Source organism: Mesoplodon densirostris, chromosome 3, assembly GCF_025265405.1.
Source record: "Mesoplodon densirostris isolate mMesDen1 chromosome 3, mMesDen1 primary haplotype, whole genome shotgun sequence".
Lineage (NCBI taxonomy): Eukaryota > Metazoa > Chordata > Mammalia > Artiodactyla > Ziphiidae > Mesoplodon > Mesoplodon densirostris.
The window spans coordinates 60744579-60763565 of NC_082663.1; the positions used below are offsets into that span (position 1 = coordinate 60744579).

The window sequence follows — 18987 nt, forward strand, 5'->3', positions numbered from 1 at the left end:
TGAAGACCACATTCTCTTCAGTTTTCTGAAGGTTTATTCCATTAGATGAAGTGTATTAGTGTACCCTAACAAGCAAAGACTTAATTCTAGTATCTAGGATCTATTTTTAGAAAATATGGAAAACTAACCAAATCATGCCTGCAGGAAGGAAAAATATACCATTTTTCTCTTTTACATGACACTTAAAAAAAATCTACCTAAAGTAAGCACATCACAGATTCAGAGAAAGGAATTGTGAGGGAAGGTGTCATTCTTCTAGAATTTTAAGTTAAACGGTGTTTAAACGGAGTGCTGTAAACAAACAAACAGAAAATAACAAGTTTTGGTGGAGATGTGGGGAAACTGGAACCCTTGTACATTGCTGGTAGGGATGTAAAATGATTCAGTTGCTGTGGAAAACAGTAATGGCTGTTCCCTCAAAAGTTAAACATATAGTAACTATATAATATAGCAATTCCACTCCATGGTATACACCCAAAAGAACTGAAAACAGGTATCCAAACAAATATATGTATACATCTGTTAATAGCAGCACTATGTGCAATAGCCAGAAAGTGGAAACCTAAATGTCCATCAAAGGATGAATAAATAAGTAAATTGTGGTTTATATATATATGCAATGGAAGCCATAAAAAGGAATGAAGTACTGACAGATGTTACAATGTAGATAATCCTAAAAGCATTATGCTAAGTGAAAGGTGCCATACACAAAAGGTCATATATTGTAGGATCCCATTTATATAATATATTCAGACTAGGCAAATCCATGCAGACAGGAAGCAGACTGGTAGTTCCCAGGGACTGGAGGGAGTGGGGAATGGGAAGTAACTGCTGAATGGGTATGGGTTTCTTTTTGGGGTGATGAAACTGTTTTGGAACTACACAGAGCTGGTGGTTGTAAAACACTGTCAATGTACTAAATGCCACTGAATTGTTCACTTTAAAATGTTTATTTGAATATCATGAATGAAAAAAAAAAAGACAAGTGCCAATGCCTTCTCAGCAGATGTGGGTGTGTTTTCCCCACAACTAAGAAATAGGTGTTGGTCTGCACATACCTGGAAGACAAGGTTGATGTTGCTGAGGTACCAAGTTTGGGTCTGGAAGCAAGGGTAATTCCTCAGAAATATACTTTAAAAGTTCCTTCCCCTGGTATGTTACCTGCACATAATTAAACACAGAACTTCAAAATCATATATTTTATAAGAAGCAAATACACCTTTCCCCTGCAAATTGTAACTCCAGTAAAGTACTGATTGTTGTACATTATGTATTGGCAAACTAGCCCACAGCCAAATCTGGGCTGCCATCTTTTTTGTAAATAAAGTTTTACTAGAACACAGTGATACCCATTCATTTACTTAACATCTATGGCTGCTTTTATGCTACAACAGGATGGAGTAGTTCTGACAGAGACCATATGCTCACAAAGCCTGAAATATGTATTATCTGGCCCTTTACAGAAAAAATTGCTGATCCCTGATATGTAGCATTAATTCTCTCATATGTTCACTTATTCAACAAATATTAATCCAGCACCTGCTATTTTATAACTTTAAGAAATTAATGTTTGGGCTTCCCTGGTGGCGCAGTGGTTGAGAGTCCGCCTGCCGATGCAGGGGACGTGGGTTTGTGCCCCGGTCTGGGAGGATCCCACATGCCGCGGAGCGGCTGGGCCCGTGAGCCATGGCCACTGAGCCTGCGCATCCGGAGCCTGCGCATCCGGAGCCTGTGCTCCACAGCGGGAGAGGCCACAGCAGTGAGAGGCCCACGTACTGCAAAAAAAAAAAAAAAAAAAAAAAAAAAATTAATGTTGCGGGCCTCCCTGGTGGCGCAGTGGTTGAGAGTCCGCCTGCCAATGCAGGGGATACGGGTTCGTGCCCCGATCTGGGAGGATCCCATATGCCGCGGAGCGGCTGGGCCCGTGAGCCATGGCCGCTGGGCCTGCGCATCCGGAGCCTGTGCTCCGCAACGGGAGAGGCCACAACAGTGAGAGGCCCGCATACCGCAAAAAAGAAAAAAAAAAAAATTAATGTTGCATTAATAAAATTAAGTCATAAAAGTAAAATGGTACTTTTCAAGAAATCACATATAAAACTGGTTAGATTAACTGCATTTTAGGTCTATACATCAAAGTTTTTTTGTTTTTCTTGGTTTGTTTTTGAACTTAGTTATTGTTTATCAGCCCAAAAGGTCAGAGCTTAGAAATATGTACATACAAATGGGCTGGACTGAGGTAAACTGGCAAACACCTGCCAGAAATGTTCTGAGTCCAAGGGTCTTTGCGTCCTCCGGACTTAGTTCTAGAGCAGTCTAATAGTATACTCCCAGAAGCTAGGTTCACTATGGTTAAACCAGCAAGTCTCAACTTGGACATTCCTTCCTCCAGGATGCCTTCCTATAACTGCTAAGCTCAAGTAATGACGATCCTCTAGAATCCCATAAAGTCTGTGCTCATATTTCTGTCAAGGTACTTATCCCACTTAAAGGAAATTATGAATTAATGTGTCCGTTTCCACTAAACTATAGGCTCCTTGAAGAAGGATCTGTATAATATTAATTTTAATTCTATAGCTCTTCATATAGTGCCTGACAATACTAGGAAAAAACTCTTAAGTCCCAGCTCTTAAGCAAAATTCTTAAATTCTCTGAGCCTGAGTTTGTGCATCTGTTAAATGAGTCTCTCCAGATTTTTAAGTTGTGAGGAGTAAAGGAGATAATATATATGATAATATATACTTTTGGCATGCTGTCTAGCACATCCTGAGTGCTCAGTAAATGCTGTTACTGAATAGGGCAAGGAAGGCCTAAGGAATACAGAATGGTTAGGCAGACCTTTAGCTCAATCCTATGACTAAACAAAGCTTGGTAATGTTAATGGAACAGACCTGGCCTACTCAGTATGCTAAACCCTCCTCACTTGCCAGGGAAAAAGAATGGTGAGGCCACTGAATGCCACGTATCATTTCTCCAAACAACTAACAGTTAACAACAATGGATTTTGAACATTCATCCAAAAACAGCAGAATACATTCTTTTCAAGTGCACATGGGACATTTTCCAGGATAGATCACATACTAGGCCACAAAACAAATCCCAATAAATTTAAGAAGACTAAAATCATATCAAGCATCTTTTCCGGACTTCCGGGTAAGATGGCGGAAGAGTAAGACGCGGAGATCACCTTCCTCCCACGGATACACCAGAAATACAGCTACACGTGGAACAACTCCTACAGAACACCTACTGAACGCTGGCAGAAGACCCAAGACTTCCCAAAAGGCTCGCCCCGCACTCCGTGCCCCTCCCTCCCGCCCGGCCTGAGTGAGCCAGAGTCCCCGAAGAGGCTGCTCCTTTAACCCTGTCCTGTCTGAGCGAAGAACAGACGCCCTCCGGTGACCTACACGCAGAGGCGGGGCCAAATCCAAAGCTGAGACCCAGGAGCTGTGAGAACAAAGAAGAGAAAGGGAAACCTCTCCCAGCAGCCTCAGAAGCAGCGGATTAAAGCTCCACAATCAACTCCATGTACCCTGCATCTGTGGAATACATGAATAGACAACAAATCATCCCAAATTGAGGAGCCAGGAGTCAGTGCTGTGCCTCTGAGGTGGGAGAGCCAACTTCAGGACACTGGTCCACAAGAGACCTCCCAGCTCCACATAATATCAAACGGCAAAAATCTTCCAGAGATCTCCATCTCAACAGCAGCACCCAGCTTCACTCAACGACCAGCAAGCTACAGTGCTGGACACCCTATGCCAAACAACTAGCAAGACAGGAACACAACGCCACCCATTAGCAGAGAGGTGGCCTAAAATCATAAAAAGTCCTCAGACACCCCAAAACACACCACCAGACGTGGACCTGCCCACCAGAAAGACAAGATCCAGCCTCATCCACCAGAACACAGGGACTAGTCCCCTCCAACAGGAAGCCTACACAACCCACTAAACCAACCTTAGCCACTGGGGACAGACACCAAAAACAACAGGAACTACGAACCTGCAGCCTGCAAAAAGGAGACCCCAAACACAGTAACATAAGCAAAATGAGAAGACAGAAAAACACACAGCAGGAGAAGGAGCAAGATAAAAACCCACCAGACCTAACAAATGAAGAGGTAATAGGCAGTCTACCTGAAAAAGAATTCAGAATAATGATGGTAAAGATGATCCAAGATTCTATTTCCCAGATCCAAAATCTTGGAAATAGAATAGACAAAATGCAAGAAACAGTTAACAAGGACCTAGAAGAACTAAAGATGAATCAAGCATTGATTAAAAACACAATAAATGAAATAAAAAATACTCTAGATGGGATCAATAGCAGAATAACTGAGGCAGAAGAACGGATAAGTGAAGTGGAAGACAAAATAGTGGAAATAACTGCTGCAGAGCAAAATAAAGAAAAAAGAATGAAAAGAACAGAGGACAGTCTCAGAGACCTCTGGGACAACATTAAACTCACCAACATTCGAATTATAGGGGTTCCAGAAGAAGAAGAGAAAAAGAAAGGGACTGAGAAAATATTTGAAGAGATTATAGTTGAAAACTTCCCTAATATGGGAAAGGAAATAGTTAATCAAGTCCAGGAGGCACAGAGAGTCCCATACAGAATAAATCCAAGGAGAAATACGCCAAGACACATATTAATCAAACTGTCAAAAATTAAACACAAAGAAATCATATTAAAAGCAGCAAGGCAAAAACAACAAATAACACACAAGGGAATCCCCATCAGGACAACAGGTGATCTCTCAGCAGAAACTCTACAAGCCAGAAGGGAGTGGCAGGACATAATTAAAGTGATGAAGGAGAAAAACCTGCAACCAAGATTACTCTACCCAGCAAGGATCTCATTCAGATTTGATGGAGAAATTAAAACCTTTACAGACAAGCAAAAGCTGAGAGAGTTCAGCACCACCAAACCAGCTTTAAAACAAATGCTAAAGGAACTTCTCTAGGCAAGAAACACAACAGAAGGAAAAGACCTACATTAACGAACCCAAAACAATTGAGAAAATGGGAATAGGAACATACATATCGATAATTACCTTAAATGTAAATGGACTAAATGCTCCCACCAAAAGATACAGATTGGCTGAATGGATACAAAAACAAGACCCATATATATGCTGTCTACAAGCGACCCACTTCAGACCTAGAGACACATACAGACTGAAAGTAAGGGGATGGAAAAAGATATTCCATGCAAATGGAAATCAAAAGAAAGCTGAAGTAGCAATTCTCATATCAGACAAAATAGACTTTAAAATAAAGACTACTAGAAGAGACAAAGAAGGACACTACATAATGATCAAGGGATCGATCCAAGAAGAAGATATAACAATTGTAAATATTTATGCACCAAACATAGGAGCACCTCAATACATAAGGCAAATACTAACAGCCATAATAGGAGAAATCGACAGTAACACAATCATAGTAGGGGACTTTAACACCCCACTTTCACCAATGGACAGATCATCCAAAATGAAAATAAATAAGGAAACACAGGCTTTAAATGATACATTAAACAAGATGGACTTAATTGATATTTATAGGACATTCCATCCAAAAACAACAGAATACACATTTTTCTCAAGTGCTCATGGAACATTCTCCAGGATAGATCATATCTTGGGTCACAAATCAAGCCTTGGTAAATTTAAGAAAATTGAAATTGTATCAAGTATATTTTCTGACCACAATGCTATGAGACTAGATATCAATTACAGGAAAAGAGCTGTAAAAAATACACACACATGGAGGCTAAACAATACACTACTTAATAACGAAGTGATCACTGAAGAAATCAAAGAGGAAATTAAAAAATACCTAGAAACAAATGACAATGGAGACACGACGACCCAAAACCTATGGGATGCAGCAAAAGCAGTTCTAAGAGGGAAGTTTATAGCAATACAATCCCACCTTAAGAAACAGGAAACATCTCAAATAAACAACCTAACCTTGCACCTAAAGCAATTAGAGAAAGAAGAACAAAAACATCCCAAAGTTAGCAGAAGGAAAGAAATCATAAAAATAAGATCAGAAATAAATGAAAAAGAAATGAAGGAAACGATAGCAAAGATCAATAAAACTAAAAGCTGGTTCTTTGAGAAGATAAACAAAATTGATAAACCATTAGCCAGACTCATCAAGAAAAGAAGGGAGAAGACTCAAATCAATAGAATTAGAAATGAAAAAGGAGAAGTAACAACTGACACTGCAGAAATACAAAAGATCATGAGAGATTATTACAAGCAACTCTATGCCAATAAAATGGACAACCTGGAAGAAATGGACAAATTCTTAGAAATGCACAACCTGCCAAGACTGAATCAGGAAGAAATAGAAAATATGAACAGACCAATCACAAGCACTGAAATTGAAACTGTGATTAAAAATCTTCCAACAAACAAAAGCCCAGGACCAGATGGCTTCACAGGCGAATTCTATCAAACATTTAGAGAAGAGCTAACACCTATCCTTCTCAAACTCTTCCAAAATATAGCAGAGGGAGGAACACTCCTAAACTCATTCTACGAGGCCATCATCACCTTGGTACCAAAACCACACAAAGATGTCACAAAGAAAGAAAACTACAGGCCAATATCACTGATGAACATAGATGCAAAAATCCTCAACAAAATACTAGCAAACAGAATCCAACAGCACATTAAAAGGATCATACACCATGATCAAGTGGGGTTTATTCCAGGAATGCAAGGATTCTTCAATATACGCAAATCAATCAATGTGATACACCATATTAACAAACTGAAGGAGAAAAACCATATGATCATCTCAATAGATGCAGAGAAAGCTTTCGACAAAATTCAACACCCATTTATGATAAAAACCCTGCAGAAAGTAGGCATAGAGGGAACTTTCCTCAACATAATAAAGGCCATATATGACAAACCCACAGCCAGCATTGTCCTCAATGGTGAAAAACTGAAACCATTTCCACTAAGATCAGGAACAAGACAAGGTTGCCCACTCTCACCACTCTTATTCAACATAGTTTTGGAAGTTTTAGCCACAGCAATCAGAGAAGAAAAGGAAATAAAAGGAATCCAAATTGGAAAAGAAGAAGTAAAGCTGTCACTGTTTGCAGATGACATGATACTATACATAGAGAATCCTAAAGATGCTACCAGAAAACTACTAGAGCTAATCAATGAATTTGGTAAAGTTGCAGGATACAAAATTAATGCACAGAAATCTCTGGCATTCCTATATACTAATGATGAAAAATCTGAAAGTGAAATCAAGGAAACACTCCCATTTACCACTGCAACAAAAAGAATAAAATATCTAGGAATAAACCTACCTAAGGAGACAAAAGACCTGTATGCAGAAAATTATAAGACACTGATGAAAGAAACTAAAGATGATACAAATAGATGGAGAGATGTACCATGTTCTTGGATTGGAAGAATCAACATTGTGAAAATGACTCTACTACCCAAAGCAATCTACAGATTCAATGCAATCCCTATCAAACTACCAATGGCATTTTTCACAGAACTAGAACAAAAAATTTCACCATTTGTATGGAAACACAAAAGACCCCGAATAGCCAAAGCAATCTTGAGAACGAAAAATGGAGCTGGAGGAATCAGGCTCCCTGACTTCAGACTATACTACAAAGCTACAGTAATCAAGACAGTATGGTAGTGGCACAAAAACAGAAAGATAGATCAATGGAACAGGATAGAAAGCCCAGAGATAAACCCACGGACATATGGTCACCTTATCTTTGATAAAGGAGGCAGGAATGTACAGTGGAGAAAGGACAGTCTCTTCAATAAGTGGTGCTGGGAAAACTGGATAGGGACATGTAAAAGTATGAGATTAGATCACTCCCTAACATCATACACAAAAATAAGCTCAAAATGGATTAAAGACCTACATGTAAGGCCAGACACTATCAAACTCTTAGAGGAAAACATAGGCAGAACACTCTATGACATAAATCACAGCAAGATCCTTTTGGACCCACCTCCTAGAGAAATGGAAATAAAGACAAAAATAAACACATGGGACCTAATGAAACTTAAAAGCTTTTGCACAGCAAAGGAAACCATAAACAAGACCAAAAGACAACCCTCAGAATGGGAGAAAATATTTGCAAATGAAGCAACTGACAAAGGATTAATCTCCAAAATTTATAAGCAGCTCATGCAGCTCAATAACAAAAAAACAAACAACCCAATCCAAAAATGGGCAGAAGACCTAAATAGACATTTCTCCACAGAAGATATACAGACTGCCAACAAACACATGAAAGGATGCTCAACATCTTTACTCATTAGAGAAATGCAAATCAAAACTACAATGAGATATCATCTCACACCAGTCAGAATGGCCATCATCAAAAAATCTAGAAACAATAAATGTTGGAGAGGGTGTGGAGAAAAGGGAACACTCTTGCACTGCTGGTGGGAATGTGAATTGGTACAGCCACTATGGAGAACGGTATGGAGGTTCCTTAAAAAACTACAAATAGAACTACCATATGACCCAGCAACCCCACTACTGGGCATATACCCTGAGAAAACCATAATTCAAAAAGAGACATGTACCAAAATATTCATAGCAGCCCTATTTACAATAGCCCGGAGATGGAAACAACCTAAGTGTCCATCATCAGATGAATGGGTAAAGAAGATGTGGCACATATATACAATGGAATATTACTCAGCCATAAAAAGAAACGAAATTGAGCTATTTGTAATGAGGTGGATGGACCTAGAGTCTGTCATACAGAGTGAAGTAAGTCAGAAAGAGAAAGACAAATATTGTATGCTGACACATATATATGGAATTTAAGGAAAAAAATGTCATGAAGAACATAGGGGTAAGACAGGAATAAAGACACAGACCTACTAGAGAATGGACTGGAGGATATGGGGAGGGGACAGGGTAAGCTGTGACAAAGTGAAAGAGCGGCATGGACATATATACACTACCAAACGTAAGGTAGATAGCTAGTGGGAAGCAGCCCCATAGCACAGAGAGATCAGCTCGGTGCTTTGTGACCGCCTGGAGGGGTGGGATAGGGAGGGTGGGAGGGAGACGCAAAAGGGAGGGGATATGGGAACATATGTATATGTATAACTGATTAAATTTGTTATAAAGCAAAAAATTAAAAAAATAAAAAAAAATTAAAAAAAGCATCTTTTCCAACCACAACACTATGTGACTAGAAATCAACTACAAGAAAAAAACTGCAAAATATCCTCACAGACACGTGGAGGCTAAACAATATGCTACTAAACAACCAATGGTTCACTGAAGAAAGCAAAGAAGAAAAAAAAATACCTAGAGACAAATGAAAACAAAATCATTATGATCCAAAATCTAATGGACGCAGCAAAAGCAGTTTTAAGAGGGAAGTTTATAGTGACACAAGCTTACCTCAGGAAACAAGAAAAAATCTCAAATAAATGACCTAATCTTACACCTAAAGGAACTAGAGAAAGAAGAACAAACAAAACCTAAAGTTTGTTGAAGGAAAGAAATCATAAGGATTAGAGCAGAAAGAAATGACACGGAGACTAAAAAAAAAAAAAAAAAATAGGAAAAGTCGATGAAACTAAAATCTGGTTCTTTGAAAAGATAAAATTGATAAACCTTTAGTCAGACTTATCAAGAAAAATAGGGAGAGGGCCTAAGTCAATAAAATCAGAAATGAAAAGGAGAAGTTACAACCAACACCACAGAAATACCAAGGATCTTTAGAGACTACTACAAACAACTACATGCTAATAAAATGGACAATCTAGAAGAAATGGACAAATTCTTAGAAATGTACAATCTCTCCACACTAAACTAGGAAGAAATAGAAAATCTGAAGAGACCAATTACCAGTAATGAAATTGCATCAGTAATTTTAAAACTCCCAACAAACAGAAGTAAAGGACCAGATGGCTTCACAGGTGAATTCTACCAAACATTTAGAGAAGAGTTAACACCTATCCTTCTCAAACTATTCCAAAAAACTGCAGAGGAAGGAACACTTTTGAACTTATTCTAGAAGGCCAGGATCATACTGATACCAAAATCAAACAAGATATCACAAAAAAAACCTCACAAAATTACAGCTCATATCACTGATAAACACAGACACAAAAATCCTCACAAAATATTAGCAAACAGAATCCAACAATACATTAAGAGGACCATACACCATGATCAAGTGGGATTTATCCTAGGGATGCAAGGATTTTTTGATGTCTGCAAATCGATCAATGTGATATACTATATTAACAAACTGAAGAATAAAAATCATATGATCATCTCAATAGATGCAGAAAAAGCTTTGACCAAATTCAACATCCATTTATAATAAAAACACTCCAGAAAGTGGGCACAGAGGAAATACACCTCAACATAATAAAGATCACATATGACAAACCCATAGTTAACATCAAACTTATGGTGAAAAGCTGAAAGCATTTCCTCTAAGATCAGAAACAAGACAAAGATGCCCACTCTTGCTACTTTTATTCACATAGTATTGCAAGTCCTAGCCACAAGAATCGGGCAAGAAAAAGAAATAAAAGGCATCCCAATTGGAAACACATAAGTAAAACTGTCACTGTTTGCTGATGACATGATACTAAACATAGAAAATACTAAAAACACCACCAGAAAACTACCAGAGCTTATCAGTGAATTCAGAAAAGCTGCAGGATACAAAATTAATATATAGAAATTTGTTGCCTTTCTATACATTAACAATGAACTATGTATGCATATGGCTGATTCACTTTGTTGTACAACAGAAACTAACACAGCATTGTGAAGCAATTATACTCCAATAAATATGTATTTAAAAAAAAACAATGAACCATCAGAAAGAGATTAAGGAAACAATCCTGTTTACCATTCCATCAAAAAAGAATAAAATACCTAGGAATAAACCTATCTAAGGAGGTAAAAGTCCTATACTTGGGAAACTGTAAGACACTGATGAAAGAAACTGAAAATGAAACAAACAAATGGAAAGAAAAACATGCTGTTGGACTGGAAGAATTAATATTGTTAAAATGACCATACTACCCAAGGCAATCTACAGATTCAATGCAACCCCTATCAAAATACCAATGGCATTTTGCACAGAACTAGAACAAATAATTTAAAAATTTGTATAAAAACACAAAAGACATGAATAGCCAAAACAATCTTGAGAAAGAAGAACAGAGCTGGAGGAATCATACCCCCTGACTTCAGATTATACTACAAAGCTACAGTAATCAAAACAGTATGGGCACAAAAACACACAGGCAGATCAACAGAACAGAATAGAGAGCCCAGATGTAAATCTATGCACTTACAGTCAATTAATCTATGACAAAGGAGGCAAGAATATACAATGGAGAAAAGACAGTCTCTTCAATAAATGGTGCTGGGAAAACTGGACAGCTACATGTAAAAAAATGAAATTAGAACATTTCTCATACTATATACCAATCCAAATGGATGGAAGACCTAAATGTAAGACTGGAAATCATAAAATTCCCAGAAGAAAACATAGGCAGAACACGCTTTGATATAAATCAGAGCAATATTGTTTTGGATCTGTCTCCTAAGGCAAAGGAAACAAAATAAAAAATAAACAAATGGGACCTATTTAAACTTAAAAGCTTTTGTACAGCAAAAGAAACCATCGACAAAATGAAAACACAACCTACTGAAGGGGAGAAAATACTTGCAAATGATATAACTATTTGCAAGTATTAAGGGGATAATATCCAAAATATATAAACAGCTCATACAACTCAATATCAAAAAACAAACAGCCTGGTCAAAAAATGGGCAGAAGACCTGAATAGAAATTTTTCCAAAGAAGACATACAGATGGCCAACAGTCACATGAAAAGATGTTCGACATTGCTAATCATCAGAAAAATGAAAATCAAAACCACAATGAGGTATCACCTCACACTGTGAGAATGGCTATCATCAAAAAGAACACAAATAACAAATGTTGGCAAGGCTGTGGAGAAAGGGGAACCCTTTTGTATGCTGTTGGTGGGAATGTATATTGGTGCAGCCACAGTGGAAAACAGTATGGAGGTTTCTCAAAAAACTAAAAATAGAACTGTCATATGATTCAGCAATTCCAGTCCTGGGTATATATCTGAAAAAAAAAACCCACTAATTTGAAAAGGTACATGCACCCAATGTTCATAGAAGCATTATTTACAGTTGCCAAGATATGAAAGCAACCTAAGCGTCCATCAACAGATGAATGGATAAAGAAGATGTGGTATATATGTACAGTGGAATATCACTCAGCCATAAAAAAGAATGTAAACTTGCCATCTGCAACAACATGGATGGACCTGGAGGGTATTATACTACATGAAATAAGTCAGACAGAGAAAGACAAATACTCTGTTATCATTTATATGTGGAATCTAAAAAATAAAATGAATGAATATAACAAAACAGAAGCAGACACAGATAGAGAAAATAAACTAGTGGTTACCAGAGTGGAGAGGGAAGAAGGGCAAGATAGGGGTAGGAGATTAAGAGGTACAAACTACTATGTATAAAATAAATAAGCTATGAGGATATATTGTACAGCACAGGGAATATAGCCAATATTTTATAATAAATTTAAGTATAATCTATAAAGATTTTGAATGACTATGTTGTACAGCTGAAATCAGCTATACCTCAGAAATAATAGTTTACCTGCAAGTATATAAAAAGAAGAAAGAATGGATTTTGTTCACATTATCACCCTGACAACATCCAACACACCTTATGCACTCATCAATGTGTAGGCTCAGTATGTTTTCACCTATGTCTCAGATTTAAAGTATATTTTTATCAGTTAGTGCTGGGTAAAATTTTACCTTAGTAGCCTTAGAGGTCATGAGTCCCCATAGGCCCCAGACATCACTAGGGATAATTCACAAATTCAAAGAACACAGCTTTAAGAAAATCCACTGAGTTAAAAATCTATTTTCCACAAGGTAGGAGTGATTTAATGAACAAGGATAACAATGAATAGAACTCAAACTGAACAGGCACTAGGTCACTTCAGGAGACTGAAGCGGCAAGAGGAGTGAGTGATGTCCAGTGGAGTACGCATGAGGATTCCCTTGGCAAAGCTGTACAGCAGCTCAGCTGTTTGGGTACGAAGTGTGAGTCATCTCCGTGTCTAGTGGCTGTGTCATTCTGTCTGATGTAGCACAAGACCTAGTTTTCTGGCATTTCTTGCCTCACAACCAACCAGTCCTGGCTCTATAGCCCCACCACTGTACTAGGAACTAGTCAGTAGAAATGTTCACATTTACCGAGGTAGCAAAAAGCTCCTATCAAGAAGTGACTGTGAATTCAGGAGTTACCCCAAGACAAGAGGGGTAGAGGTTACTGTGGTAAAATTTAAAAGAGGCTTTAAAAAATTGTAAACAAACTCACTGGGGCAGTGTTTCTCAGCTTGTGGTATTTACTAGAAGTACATGAGTATCCTACCGTAATTTTTGAAACTATTTCCATTTTTAGGATAATTTTTAAAAAATCTAAGCTTGCTCAGATAATCCGTATGAATATCTTATATCCAAGAATTGCCCTAATTTTAGTGCCCACATTTGTATTTGGCTTCACTATCACATAGATGTTAAACAATATGACTCCAATTGACATGGCTAATGAGAAAAGACCAGAGGCAATGTGATATGTAAATGAGGCATATAAGTACAGAGTGAGAGCCAAATGATATCACAGCCAGCTATTCAAAAGCAGAAAATGCAGTAGTTCCAACAGAGAAAAAGAGTGGGAGGACTGAGTCATCATCAGTGGGCCACAGGCATGTTAAGCTCAAAAGAACCTAAGCTACAGCAATTAGTACCATATTCACACTGTGAGCATAGATTCAGTTTCAGCAAAACAATATCATCTATCATGAATATAAGAAACTTTGTAATAAAAAGGGATTTCCATGGGTAAAATGTTAATTACTAACATGCAAATATGATTTACGAAGCCATGGAAAGGATTAGGCGGTTGAATTGAAAGCAGACAGCCTGGTGACTCCAGTGGTGGGAAAAAAATAATAATAGTACAGGAAAAAAGGAACACAGAGAGACTATAATATAAAGCAGAGAAAATTTAAAATGTGCTCATGTAAGTGAAGGAACTGAAACACTGTTCTGGAAGCACCTGCAACAGAGGTCTAGGAGACCAGAATGCAGGGTTTAGGGACTAAGACTGAGATAGGAGCTAGGAAAGAGAGCGGGCAGAGCTGAGTTGGACAAAAAACGAGAGAGGAAACCACTTTCTATTACTGGTGCACTGAGACTTACTGTAATGGCTAGTGGAGGTTGAAGGTATTTGCAATTCTGTGAAACAGTAATGGTGACTGTCTGATGACTCACACTTTTCTGGGTGAATCACTGCAATACTGTTCCCTGAAGGGGTGCCATGGACATCTGGAGGTGGCTGATCACTGGACCTAAAGGGTGTCAGTCATTGATACTCTTCAATTGGTTATTAAACTGGGCTTATAACTCAGAAGTCAGAACTGAGGGGGAGACCACTAAGTCTGGGAAGTCTGAATAAAAATTCAGAAATATTTTTTTGGGAGGCTAGCAATTCATGGATAAGACTATGTTCAAACATAAAAGTGCACCATAACTTCTGTGTGTCTTAGGCCCCTTTATCATAACTTTCGTCTTTAGGGGAAGATTTTGCTTTATTTTATCAGAATATTAGTAACATATTAATTAAATTATCAATTCACTAGTGGTTCCAAATTTTCTCTGTGGAGTCACAGGGACCTGCAATCACTGTGGAGGTGAGGTGGCAGGGACAAGGCGGGAAGATCGGGGGCATTCAATTTTCTCAGACTAGGTGAGGAACAAGGAAGGAGAGGCTCAGTTAGCTGTGCAATCCTGCTGTGGGGAATTCTGGCAAATAGGAATTGTGGGAGAAAGCATGTAGCACACTGCAGAAGGGATGCATGAGGACAAAACTAATTTGGAGAACTTTCAAATTCCTTAAAAAAAGGAAATTGTTTTATCATCAAAAAATATGTACCTTTCCATTTGAATATGAAGTTAAAGATAAACTTAAGAATGACCCACCTTACTCCAAGCATAATTCCAGGTCACATAACTGTCATCTCCTAGAAGATCCTTGAGCCAGATGACTGGGTTTTGATAAATCTGACCATTTTCTACCTTAATTTTGCCATTCAATAAAACACTGGCTTTATGGGTAGTCTCCTGAAGTGAAAAATAAAACAAAAATTAGGATTAATATCTGAAATATATGAACTTCTGCTTTTGTCCATGATGAAGCAACAGGGACCAGATTTACCCTAACACATGACACACCAAAAAAAAAGGCAAACTAAATATATGAAACAATGGTTTCCAAGATACCAAACATCAGGGAAAAAAGTACAGTGATCCTGAGAAATGAGAAACTAATGAGGTGAGCCCTACAATTGTCCCAACTCACTGCCTTGAGAGTTTCCAGGTCATGGTACAGGGAGAGGGCATCCAGGCAAAACCCGTGGATTCTGAGTTGAACAGACAGAGCATAGTCTAGGGAGGCATGATGGCTAGAGTTTGCAGGACGGAGTACTGAAGAAGAGAGAAATATATATAGAGAGAACTCTGCAGATCTTCAGGGGGTCCTTTTTAAGTATTCCGCTGAGCTGTGATTGGCCATGTGTGTGAGGAAATTACCCAAGCCTGGGAAAAGAACTACTTGAAAGAATTAGAGGTAATGGCATTCTCTGGCATTCTCAAAGGGCAGAAACAGCACCTGTTCCCAATAGTAAGACTAGAAAAACCTCAAAACTGATGGGGCATTGGGAGGTACACAGAAGTGTCTTGCCTCTGTAGTGGGATATAATTAGCTTTAGACTGAACACTGCTCCAATCCTGCCTAACAAATTGTAAAAGCAAGACCCAAAAGGATAAAACTGTTTCTGTGTAAATTAGCTATATTCTAGAACAAATATCCTAAATATTTTTAAGAATAAAAACATATCTGGGGCTTCCCTGGTGGCGCAGTGGTTGAGAGTCCGCCTGCCGATGCAGAGAACACAGTTTCGTGCCCTGGTCCGGGAAGATCCCACATGCCGCGGAGCGGCTGGGCCCGTGAGCCATGGCCGCTGAGCCTGCGCGTCCGGAGCCTGTGCTCCGCAACGGGAGAGGCCACAGCAGTGAGAGGCCTGCGTACCGCAAAAAAAAAAAAAAAAAAAAAAAAAAAAACCATATCTGGCATCCAACAAGATAAATTTCACAATTCTGGGATCCAATAAAAAATTAACAGGCCTAGAAACAGGTAGGAAAATAAATCCATATGGAGGAGAGAAAGCAATCAATTGAAAATGACTGAGAACTCTCAAAGATGTTAGAATTAGCAGATAAGGACATTAAATAGTTATTATAATCATATTCCACATGTTCCAAATGTTACATGGAGACATGGAAGATATAAAAGAAGACTCAAATCAAACTTCTAGAGATGAAAATTACAACATATGAAATGAAAAATACACTGGATGATATTAACAGATTAGACACTGCAAACAAAAAGATTAGTGAATTCAAAGACACAGGAATAGGAATGGCATAAAAAACCCAGAGAAAAGAGAATTTAAAAATAAGGTCATCACAGTGAGTTGTGGAATGATTTTAAGCAACCTAATATATATGTAATGGGAATTCAAAAATGAGGGGAGGGAAGAAAAAATATTTGAAGAAATAATGGCTGAAATTTTTCCAAATTTGAGGCAATGATAAAACCAGAGATTCAAGAAGTTCAACAAACCCTGGAGCATCGTCAGCGAGAAATCTCCAGCACAAAACTTCACAAACCACTTTTGACACATTCGATCAGTCACAGCACGTTCTCCATACACTGCACAAATCTTTTTGTGCATTTCAGTTGTGTTTTAACCCTTCTGGAAATAATAAAGCATAATATGCTGAAAATGTTGTTTTCCTTCCACCTTCAATATTAAAATGTCTACACAAAAATTCACCAGTTTTGATAAGTCTTTTTTTAAATGCACACTGATATGACAGCTGTCACATACAATCTATTGTCACATACAATTGTTTCAAATGAAGTTAAAGACAACTAAGTGCTACTAGAGCCAACTCAAGGAAAAAAATGAACAAACGTTTTGGCCCAACCAACAGTATACATGAAGTGGTATAATATCACTTAAAGGTAGATTGTGAGAAGTTAAAAACAGATGCCATAAACTCTCAAGGCAGAACTAAAATACAAAGTTATAGCTGGGAGTTCCCTGGCAGTCCAGTGGTTGAGACTCGGCTCTTTCACTGCTGCAGCCTGGGTTCAATCCCTGGTTGGGGAACTAAGATCCCACAAGATGCACAGTGTGGTCAAAAAAAAAAAAAAGAGAAAGTCATAGCTCATAAATAAACAAAGGGGATAAAGCATAAAAAGATGAAAAAAGGAACAAAGAGAGATAAGAGAAATAGAAAACAAATACCACATGACAGATTTAAACTAACTATATAAAAAGCCACATTGAATGTAGTATTCTAGAATTGACTTCTGGCATGACAGTATGAGGATCCACTTCCAGGTAAAAACTATTAAAAAAAATTTTAAGTTGTTGAAAATGGTCATAAGGGCATGCAGTAAGTGAAGACACATATATTCAACAAAATCTATGAAAATCAGGTTGAAAAAATGTGAGAAACAGTGATATTTGAACCAAGACTGCTTCCTTCCTCCCCCTGCAGTGAGGTGGAGACTCCCCTTGACTGCTACAGCCAAGAGCACAGGGCTCTCTCTCCCTAAAACTGCCAGTCAGAGGGCTACCTTCTTGGTAGGGGTAAGACATAAATACTTCTCATCCTGCCTCAGCTATCTGTTGCTAAGTCCAAGTTGTGGGCAAGTGCAGCCAAGAGGTGGGGGTTCTTTTGTTCAGTTTAACCTGTACTGGTGAGACAGAGTCTCTATCTTTGGCAAGGTGCTACTGAGACTATTGGGGTCCTGCTCACACTTTCCCTGGCTTGTAAGGTGGTGGTTTCATGTCAGGAGAGGCAAGTTGAAAACGTAAGAGGCTAATGTGCCCCTTTCCACTAAATGCTCAGATCCTAAAGCAGAGGTATCATTCAGAGAGAAGTTGCCATGTTCCTGCCCTAAGCTCCAGAGCCATGGCACAAATATTTTGCCTGGGAACAATAACAAACATAAGAGAAGATGGGGATCAATATACAGACTTGCTACAATACATTACCTACTCTAAAATATCTAAAGTGTACAGTTCCAACAAAAAATTATGAGACATGTGAAGAAACAGGAAGTATGACACATACAGCAAAATAAACTAACGAAAAAGCAACATAAACTGCCTGTGAGAATGACCAGGTGTTAGATTTAACAAAGACTTCAAAACAGCCATTTAGGGCTTCCCTGGTGGCACAGTGGTTGAGAGTCCGCCTGCTGATGCAGGGGACACGGGCTCATGCCCCGGTCCGGGAAGATCCCACATGCTGCAAAGCGGCTAGGCCCGTGAGCCATGGCCGCTGAGCCTGCACGTCCGGAGCCTGTGCTCCGCAACGGGAGAGGCCACAACAGTGAGAGGCCCGTGTACCGCAAAAAAAAAAACACAAAAAAACCCCAAGGAAACAAAAAGAAGTTATGGAGTTGAAAAGTTCAATAACTAAAATGAAAAACTTAATAGAGAGGCTCAACAGATTTTCAATGTCAGAAGAAAGAATTAGTAAACTTGAAGAGAGATCAATAGAGATTATGTAAGCTGAGGAAGAAAAAAAAGAGTGAAGAAAAAAGAAAAAGCTTCAGAGAAATGTGGGACACCATTAAGCACACCAACATATGCATAATGGGAGTACCAAAAGGAAAGGAGAAAGGAGCAGAAAAAATATTTGAAGAAATAATGGCTAAAAATTTCCCAAATTTATTGAAAAACATTAATCTACATATTCAGGAAGCTCGATGACGT

The 18987-nt window shown here is 38.4% G+C and overlaps 1 protein-coding gene across 1 annotated transcript in view; it reads right to left on the reverse strand.

Moving 5' to 3' along the window:
• Nucleotides 1-18987, reverse strand: part of ANKRD31 (ankyrin repeat domain 31) — a 145749-nt gene that overhangs the window by 17689 nt on the left and 109073 nt on the right. The window contains 2 exon segments of the mRNA XM_060091756.1: nt 1059-1161; nt 15113-15253. Of these exon segments, the coding sequence (XP_059947739.1) occupies nt 1059-1161; nt 15113-15253 (244 nt within the window).